The 10,163-nt window shown below is 39.9% G+C and overlaps 3 protein-coding genes across 3 annotated transcripts; 2 read left to right on the plus strand and 1 right to left on the minus strand.

Annotated features, from left to right (window-relative positions):
* LOC109704072 (peptidyl-prolyl cis-trans isomerase) lies at nt 1-987 on the plus strand. The gene has a single exon (XM_020224806.1). The coding sequence runs from the start codon at nt 132-134 to the stop codon at nt 648-650; it is 519 nt and encodes a 172-aa protein (XP_020080395.1). The 5' UTR covers nt 1-131; the 3' UTR covers nt 651-987.
* Nucleotides 988-5,004: 4,017 nt separating this feature from the next.
* On the minus strand, nt 5,005-5,561 carry LOC109704070 (acyl transferase 9-like). Its single transcript, XM_020224804.1, has 2 exons — nt 5,549-5,561; nt 5,005-5,372 (listed from the first exon to the last, which is right to left on the minus strand). The coding sequence occupies exons 1-2, from the start codon at nt 5,559-5,561 to the stop codon at nt 5,005-5,007; spliced, it is 381 nt and encodes a 126-aa protein (XP_020080393.1).
* Nucleotides 5,562-5,877: 316 nt separating this feature from the next.
* LOC109704073 (acyl transferase 9-like) lies at nt 5,878-6,363 on the plus strand (the record flags this gene model as incomplete). The annotated part of the gene is made up of 1 exon (XM_020224807.1): nt 5,878-6,363. A coding segment is annotated over one exon (486 nt), but the record flags the coding sequence as incomplete, so codon positions are not given.
* Nucleotides 6,364-10,163: the final 3,800 nt, after the last annotated feature.

Genomic DNA, 10,163 nt, shown 5'->3' on the forward strand with positions numbered 1-10,163 from the left:
CTCGCTCTCTATCCACAAAGCGCACCCAACTCCCAAAAACCCTAACCCTAACCCTAGTTTCCTCGTCTCCTTCTCTTTTTCGCGGTCGTGGTCGTCGTCGTGGTCGTCGTCTCTCGAGAGAGCTCGCGATCATGGCGAACCCGAGGGTGTTCTTCGACATGGCGATCGCGGGGGCGCCGGCGGGGCGGATCGTGATGGAGCTGTACGCGAACGAGGTGCCGCGCACGGCGGAGAACTTCAGGGCGCTGTGCACGGGGGAGAAGGGCATGGGGCGCTCGGGGAAGCCGCTCCACTACAAGGGGTCGACGTTCCACCGCGTGATCCCGGACTTCATGTGCCAGGGCGGGGACTTCACCCGCGGGAACGGCACCGGCGGGGAGTCGATCTACGGGGAGAAGTTCGCCGACGAGAAGTTCGTGCGGCGCCACACGGGGCCCGGGGTGCTCTCCATGGCCAACGCAGGGCCCAACACCAACGGCTCCCAGTTCTTCATCTGCACCGTCGCCACGCCCTGGCTCGACGGCAAGCACGTCGTCTTCGGCCAGGTCGTCGAGGGCTTGGAGGTCGTCAAGGCCATCGAGAAGGTCGGATCCCGCAGCGGCACCACCTCCAAGGCCGTCACCATCGCCGACTGCGGCCAGCTCTCCTAGGGTTCCGGCCGGTCGGTCGGTCGGTCGGTCGGTCGCCTTCTTCCTCGCCGATCCACTCCTCCTCCTCCTACTGCTACCACTACTAGTAGTAGTAATGGTATGTAATAATCGGTGAAATACTGGTGTTCGTCCTCCTCTTGCGTCGGTCGTCGTCGTCTGTGTTGTTTGTGTGGTTTCGAAATTAGGGTTTCCGATCGACCGGATCTTATGGTTTCTCCGGATCCGTGCGATCTCTCTGTGTGTTTATCTCGTCTAGGGTTTCTGCTTCTCCGTTGATCCAGGGTTTTCAAGCTTTAATCGAACAAAATATGAATAAAAATCGCACCTTTACTCTCTCTCTCTCCCTATCTATTTTTTCTTTTAGGGGTTTAATTTCTTAATAATTGTGGCATAATCGTGGTGCTGGAGATCTGGATGCGTGTGATTTTGTAGGGATTAATTTTAGAGTTTTGTGCGATGATAATTTGCCATGGGTTCCCTGCTTGTTCAACTTTTGTTTTTATTTATATTTTTATCACTTTTTTTAAAGGAAAAAATCAATTAATTTTAGCTCATTATATTATATATTTATATTCAACAATAAATAGCTCTATAAACGATTATTATACCAAAGTTAATAATTTTAATTATGTGTTTATCATATTCATATTGTATCATCAATGCCAATTTTCTTTGTTTTTTTTGGTTAGAATGAGCAGTATTTTTAACAATAAAATTTTGATTAAAACGAATGGTGAAGATTATAATAAGAACAAACAAGAAAGGGGCTTGGGCATCAAAATTAAAAATTGAAAAGATTTGTATGTGGCGAGATGGGGACTGCATGTAAAGATGATGTATGTAACTATGTATGGTTTAGGGTTTAGACTATGTAGGGAGGTGCAGCTTCTGGCCAGTAAGGGGGAAAAAAAAAAAAAAAAGAAGAAGAAAATTTTGGTTTGATCTGAGTTGCAGGTTTTGTTTGGCTTTCCTCATATTTCATAGGGATGCAGGTGCAGCTGCAGGGCAAGCTTTTGTTTCACCTAATGCTGAAATTCAGATTAGGGTAAACCTTAAATACCATCTATATACTTTCACACTTTTTAATTTTAGTGCTATATGGTTTAAAGTATATTAATTTAGTAATTTGTGCTTTCAGTTCTCTGTTTTTGTCGGTTGATCCGTTAACATTTTGTTAAATTATATATAAAAAATTTTAGATATTTCATCTAGATTTATCGAATATTTATTTTTGTATTTTTTAGTTTTAATTTTATCACTGATTTAACGAAAAAAAATTAGCGGAAGAATTAATGAAAAAAAGAAAAATAAAATTATGATACTAAATGGATACAATTTAAATCATAGGTATTAAAATAAAAAAAAAAAAAGGAGGTGGAAGCATCGGGGTGGTATTTGAAGGCTTTTTAAGATCAAAGTCATATGAGTTCAGATCAAAATTACTCTTTTTCTTTTGGTCGTGTAAGATGCCGTTTGGATTGGGTACAAGAGGGGGAATAAAGGGGTTATTCCTCCTTTTGTATCCAAACGAAAAAAAGGGTGGGTGGAAATAAACTTGTTTCCAAACCTCCGGTAAAGAGAGATTTTTATTTTAAATTAGAATTTAAATTTTTAAAATTTAAAATTTGAAATTTTAAATTCTAAAGCTTAAATTTTTAATTTTTAAATTTAATATGTTTAAGTTTTAAATTTTAAATTTAATATTTTTGTTGTATTTTTTTTTTTTCAATAGAATAATTGATTGATTTATTATTAATGATTTAGTACAAATATGATACAACAGACAGATTTTGATGTGTTGAATGTTTCCTAAACATATTTTAAATAAAAAAATACTCTTTTCTCTCACATTGTCCTATCCATATAAAGTGACAATTTTGATAAAATTGTACAAAGCTTTTCTATGGACCATATTGAGTTTATTATCTGATTTTTTTGATTTTAATTTTATTATTTAATTTTTTTTTATTTTGATTTGACTAGGTCAATAATAGCACTTTAGCTTTTTGGTTTTAAAATTTAAATATAATATTTATTTTTATAAATTTAATTAGTATAATAATTTTTGTAATTATAAATTGAGAATTAATGTACTATTAATCCGCTAAAATGAAACAAAATGAAAAATTGGATTGTAAAATTAAATCTTTAAAAAATTTTGTAGTCAAAGCAAAATGATTTATAGTTCATGAGTCCGGCTACTATACTCTTATAAGTATGAAGCTTCTTGTATTCATAAATTTTTGGCTGTTAGATCTGCTCTTTAATCATTTTTATCCGTTAGATTATATTATTCAACCAACTACTTATTCAACCCTAATCTTAGGGAGCCCACCATCAATCTAACCGTAACTACTGTTATCCTAACCGCATATTTTTTCATCTGAACAATCGAAAATTTATCAGTACAAAGAACTCTATGCTCATATAAGTATAGTAGTCCCAGCCTATAGTTCATATATATTTTATATATTTTAACCTAATTTTTTTTAAAATATACTTCTCAATTGAATAAAATCCAAAAAAAAAAGAAGCTACATCACTTTTTATTAAATTCAACTAAATAAAATACATATTATTAATAATTATATATTTTTTTAAAATTTTAACTTTAAGTATTTGGAATTTATGATTATATCTAATCGAACAGACCCTTGAAGCTGTGAGAGGGGGAGTTATGTGTGACCGAATAGAAGTTGAGGGATCTCGCTGCATTTTCATAACGTTGGGGGATAAAGATTAAAGATTGTAATGGGCCCACCTCGGTTTCTGCGCCGGTGGGTCGCTACTTTACTAACTATGCTATTATTATTTATTAATTACTAATTATTCATACAAATTATTATTTAATTATTTAATCCTTTTATTGCGATGGTGACGGAAAAAGATTCGGTCTTGAAAAATCGTGCTCAATAATGGACGGCCCAGATTTTGACGAATTCAAAATTGCACCGTTGTTGGTCCCCAATCCTTTTCAGCTTTTACACTTTTGGTACCTTTAACCCTTTTTTTTTAAGTAATATAAAATTTATAAAATCCTATTTTTATAAGATTTTAGTTTTAGCACCTAATTTTTAACTTATTTGATTCCAATAATTTTATTTTTTTTATATAAAATTTAAACTAATTATTTATTTTAATAAATTTATAGTTGGGTGACTTGCGTAATATATATTAACTAAATTTAAAAAGACGAACGACGAGTTCAAATTTTAAAATTAAAGAATCATTAACTGGCTCAAATTAAATATATTAGAATTAAAATTTGTAAATATTAAATAGTCAGATCAAATTTGGTGACCGTTGAAATAATTTCATACATTTTTTTTTTTCATTTTTAGCATTTACTCTGACATTTATATTTCGTTTTACTTACTTTTTACGCCTATTTATCGATTTCGATATTAACTTATACAAGTTTTTGAAAAAATTACTAACAAGCGCGTAGGAGAAGAGGTTGGGGACCAAATTTTTTTTGGCTATTTTGCATAAAAAATTCACTTATTTTGGGCTTTTGCAAAACCGGGCCACCTTTTTTATTTTTGCAAATTCGGTCCGCTTTTTCAGCAAACTGATCAAAATACCCTTATTACTTTTTCTCTTTTCTCTTTCTTCGTTCTCTCGTTCTTTTTTTTTTTTCACCGAAAAAAAAAAGCGACAGCCGGAGCATCGCCAGGCGGGCTCTTCTTCTTCTTCTTCTTCCTGCAGGAGCAATTTTTTTTTCTCTTTTTCTTTTTCTTCTTTTTCTTCCTCCTGCTGGAGCATTTTTTTTTTCCCTCTTCTTCTTCTTCTTCTTCTTCTTCTTCTTCCTGTAAGAGCACGGGGCGCGCCACGGCGACTTCCGGCCTCGCCAAGCGGCGTCCACCCGGCGGCGTTCTGCAGGGAGGGGTCGGCACCGGCGACCGCGAGCGCCGCGGCGAGACTGGGGGCGCGCGGGAGGCGGGCGACGAGGTAGAGCGGGGTGTCGCAGCCGTAGACGTCGCGCCGGTCGAGGGCGGCCGCGACGCGCGCCGCCCGGCGCTCCGCTCTGGCAGCGTCGGCCGCCGTCGCGATCTCCGACGACTGCTTCTTCTTCTTTGTAATGGTGTAATGGTGCACGCGGGCCGGTGCACGCAGCGGCAGCGGGCGGGCACGCGGGCGCGCTGCGGCTGCTTCTTCTTCGTCGTAATGGTATAATGGTGCACCATTACACCATTAATGGTGTAATGGTGTAATTACACCATTAACGGTGTAATGGTTACACCATTAATGATGTAATTTCACCATTAATGGTGTAATGGTACACCATTACATTACACCGTTAATGGTGTAATTACACCATTACACCATTTGGTGTAATGGTGTAATTACACCATTAACGGTGCACGCGGCCCGCGGAGCGGAGCCGCGGGTGGAGCTCCGCCGGGCGCAGCCGGCCGAGGGCCTCCGGCCGAGAGCAGCGCCGGCTCCGTGCGTGCTGGTTCACGTCGTCCAGGGCGCAATCGACCACCGCCTCCACGAACCAGATCCCGTCGCGGGAGCACTCGACCATGGGCTCGCCGGGGACGCTCTTGACGATCCTCCCGGCGACAGGGAAGTATGAGACGAGGGCGCGGGCGAAGCCCTCTCTGATGGCGGCGACGGCGCCGCCGCTGCCGCCGCTGCCGCCGCTGCCGAAGACCTGGATGAATTCGATGGAGACGCGCGCGTTGGCGGCGCGGTCGATGGAGGAGAGGGGGAGGACTAAAATTGATGCTTCCTTTATTAGTTTTAGTAATATTACTATTTATTATTATTTTCGGTAATACAAATATTGCTGCCATGAATCGAACTGCTTTGTTGGATGTTTAGTTTCTGTCAGCCTACATATTTTGAGCATTTTCAGATATCGCCGGAGAAACGAAGAAGGCAGCAGGTACATAGTGGCCCCATATCCACAATCTGTGGAAGTATATTGTGATTTACTTTTTTTTTTTTTTTCTTTTATAGCCATGTTTGTGTTTTTCTGTTGGCCATGATCTTTTGATCTTTGTAAGTTAATCCGATGGGCTAGCGCTGTACTTACCTCTGATGCAATTTAAATAAAAATTATGTTAAAAAAGTTATATTAAATTAGCGATTCAATTGCGAGAATGACACGAACAGTGAGGCTGCAGGCGTGTGCGTCGGCGCAGCCGGCCGGGAGCAGCGCGGCGTAGCGCGCAAAATTAATTAAATATTAATAAATATTTACTATTAAATTATCTCCATCTCCATCTCCATCTCCATTTCCACACCCCCAAAAGCTTCGATCGCCATGAGTCCCGTGGTGACTAAGTCCTCTCCAACCCTCGTCCCCCCTGCGTCGCCGACCCCGACCTCGACGCTCCTCCTCCCCCTCTCCTCCATCGACCGCGCCGCCAACGCGCGCGTCTCCGTCGAATTCATCCAGGTCTCCTCCCGCGGCGGCAGAGGCGGCGCCGTCGCCGCCATCAGAGAGGGCTTCGCCCGCGCCCTCGTCCCCTACTTCCCCGTCGCCGGGAGGATCGTCGAGAGCGTCCCCGGCGAGCCCATGGTCGAGTGCTCCGGCGACGGGATCTGGTTCGTGGAGGCAGGTCGATTGCGCCCTGGACGACGTGAACCAGCACGCCCGGAGCCGGCGCTGCTCCCGGCCGGAGGCCCTCGGCTGGCTGCGCCCGGCGGAGCTCCACCCGCGGCTCCGCTCCGCGGGCCGCATGCACCGTTAATGGTGTAATTACACCATTCCACCATTAACGGTGTAATGGTTACACCATTAATGGTGAAATTACACCATTGATGGTGTAACCATTACACCGTTAATGGTATAATTACACCATTACACCATTAATGGTGTAATGGTGCACCATTATACCATTACGACGAAGAAGAAGCAGCCGCAGCGCGCCCGCGTGCCCGCCCGCCGCCGCTGCGTGCACCGGCCCGCGTGCACCATTACACCATTACGAAGAAGAAGAAGCAGCCGTCGGAGATCGCGACGGCGGCCGACGCCGCCCGAGCGGAGCGCGTCGCCACCGCCCTCGACCGGCGCGACGTCCCCGGCTGCGACACCCCGCTCTACCTCGTCGCCCGCCTCCCGCGCGCCCCCAGTCTCGCAGCGGCGCTCGCGGTCGCCGGTGCCGCCCTCCCTGCAGAACGCCGCCGGGTGGACGCCGCTTGGCGAGGCCGGAAGTCGCCGTGGCGCGCCCCGTGCTCTTACAGGAAGAAGAAGAAGAAGAAGAAGAAGAAGAAGAGGGGAAAAAAAAAAAAAAGCTCCAGCAGGAGGAAGAAAAAGAAGAAAAAGAAAAAGAGAAAAAAAAATTGCTCCTGCAGGAAGAAGAAGAAAAAGAAGAGCCCGCCTGGCGATGCTCCGGCCGTCGCTTTTTTTTTTCGGCGAAAAAAAAAAAAAGAACGAGAGAACGAAGAGGAGAGAGAAAGAGGAAAGAGAAAAAGTAATAAGGATATTTTGGTCAGTTTGCTGAAAAAACGGACCGAATTTGCAAAAACGAAAAAGGTGGTCCGGTTTTGCAAAAGCCCAAAATAAGTGGATTTTTTATGCAAATTGGCCATTTTTTTTCTAGAAAGAAAAATTGAGCGAGTAAAAGCGAGGGACCATGATTGAGATATAGTTGCCAAAAATAAAGGTAAACTTCAATATGCCACCTCTGTGGTTTTGTATTTTCGCACTTTAGTGTCTTGTGGCTTAAAGTGTATCAAACTAATGTCCTGTGGTTTCATTTTTATCTTTTCGTCAGCTTTTTCGTTAATATTTCGTCAAATTATATACAAAAAAAACTTCAGATACTCTATCTAGATCTATTAAATATTCACTTTAGTATTTTTTAGTTTTAACTTTGTTACTGATTTAACGAGAAAAATTAGTGGAATCGATAATAAAAAGATAAAAATAAAATCGCATGGTACTAAACTAAATTGATACATTTTAAAGCACAGGGTACTAAAGTGCGAAAGTGTGAAACCACATGGATAATTTTTGAAGTTTTTTCTAAAAATAAAAAGGTAGGGACTAAAATAAAAATCTGGTAGAAGTTGGGGACCAATGACACAATTAACCTGATTTTTATGGGGTCCCACCGTCCCACGTGGTAGGAGGGACAAGTTGCCGCGGCGCGCCAAAAGCAGTACTGCACACTGACCCATGTGTCTGGAACCAAAATAAATGCCTAGAAAATAAAAATTCTAGAATGCCCCAGTTATATTGATACTGATATGATATTTTTAATTAATTAAATAAATTTTTTAAAATTAATTTATCATATTATGATTATAAAAAAAAATTTTATTGTATATTTTTTTTTAAAGGAGAGGATTGTCTTATTATTATTATTTTTTTTGAGAGATAGGTAGCACGCTACCCGCTCCGTTTATTTCATTTAGAAATAAACTTAGCAGGAAATGTGAATCAACGAGGATTCGAACTTGGGACCTCGGGTACCAACCACTAAGCCCTTTGCCACTTGCTTTAGGGATAGTCGGTGATTGGCTTGTTATTACTGATGTGGTATAAGTGTGATACAGTAAACTTCCCTTTCAGTCACTCTCTCTCTCTCTCTCTCTCTCTCTCTCTCTCTCTCTATATATATATATATATATATATATATATAGTCCGGCTGAGATGCTATGAATAGCACGAAGCACTTGATGCTACCAAATTTTTCGCCGTTAGATCTACCCTTTTGATCATTTTCATCCGTTAGATCATACTATTCAACCAACCAACCACCCACTCAACCCTAAGGGGCCCACATCATCCTAACCGCATATCTCTTAATCCAATGGCCAAAAACTTGGTAGCACCAATGACTTGGTGCTATTAATAGTATATTAGCCTAGTTCTATATATATATATATATATATATATATATATATATATATATATATATATATATATATAGAGTCCGGCTGGGGTACTATCGATAGCACCAGAGATTTGGTGCTATTGAGCTTTCCACCATTAGATTTAACCCTTTGATTAATTTTATCCGTTAGATTATACTATTCAACCAACCGCTCGCTCAATCCTAGGGTACCCACATCATCCTAACCACACATTTTTTAATCCAAGAGTAGAAAACTTAATAGCACCAAATCATTGGTGCTATTAATAGTATTCTAGCCTAGTTCTATATATATATATAGAGTCCAGCTATGGTGCTTGTAACTGTAAGTTTTTTACCGTTAGATCTACTTCTCGAATTATTTTCAACTATTAGATTATACTATTCAACCAACCACCCACTCAACCTTAGGGGACCCACATCATCCTAACTACATATTTCTTAATCCAATAGCTAAAAATCTAAAAGTATAAATAACTTAGTATTTTTAAAAGTATAGGAGCTCAATTATATATATATATATATATATATATATATATATATATATATATGAGTCTGGCCATTATATTATTGATAGTACCAAGTCTTTGGCACTATTGAGTTTTCTATCGTTAGATCTACCCTTTGATCATTTCCACCCGTTAGATTATACTATTAAACCAACCAACCACTCAACCCTAGGGGACCACTATTATCCGAACCGCACATCCTTTCATCCAACGGCCAAAAACTCAATAGTATCAATAGCTTGGTACTATTGATAGTATAGTAACATAATTATATATATATATGTATATATATATATATGTATGTATATATATATATATATGTATGTATATATATATATATGTATGTATATATATATATATGTATATATATATATATATGTATATATATATATATGTATATGTATATATATATATATGTATATATATATATATATATGTATATATATATATATGTATATATAGAGTACGGAACCGATCGCCGAATCATGTTTAACGGAACCGATCGCCGAATCGGATGTCCCATCATTGAAAACAACTTACAAGCACGGAGGCCTCCGTACTTTCGAAAGTATAGGAGCCTAGCTCTCTCGAGTACGTCTTCCGTGTTTTCGAAAGTATGAAAGCTTCCGTACTTGTAAGTTGTTTTCGATGATAGGACATTCAATTCGATGATCGGCTCCGGTAGGCATAATCTATGCTATTGGAACTATTTAGAAACTAAATTTTATAATTTTTCGACATCATTTACCAAGCGATCACAGGGTTTCAAAAATGACTATTTTAACGGCCGATGTGGCACGTTTTTAAGTTCAACGGTGTAGAAGTATCCAAATTATATGAAACTTTAATAGAAAATTCTACTTAACATCAAGAGTAAGAACAATACTTCCGATTTGAAATTTGAGTCATTTATCACTGTTTTTCGTGAGCTTTTTATTTTCAGCCGTTCATTTTGAGGCTATTCGTTCATTAAGCAAATGAAGTCAAAAAATTATGAAATTTGGTTTCTAGCTAGTTCCAATAGCGTAGATCATGTTTAACAGAACCGATCGCCGAATCAGATGTCCCATCATTGGAAACAACTTACAAGTACGGAGGCCTCCGTACTTTCCAAAGCATATATATATATATATATATATATATATATATATAGAGAGAGAGAGAGAGAG

This window comes from Ananas comosus, unplaced genomic scaffold (assembly GCF_001540865.1).
Source record: "Ananas comosus cultivar F153 unplaced genomic scaffold, ASM154086v1, whole genome shotgun sequence".
NCBI lineage: Eukaryota > Viridiplantae > Streptophyta > Magnoliopsida > Poales > Bromeliaceae > Ananas > Ananas comosus.

What these genes read in the sequence shown, in the direction of transcription:
- LOC109704072 (XM_020224806.1), top strand. Translation starts at nt 132, where the DNA reads ATGGCGAACCCGAGGGTGTTCTTCGACATGGCGATCGCGGGGGCGCCG.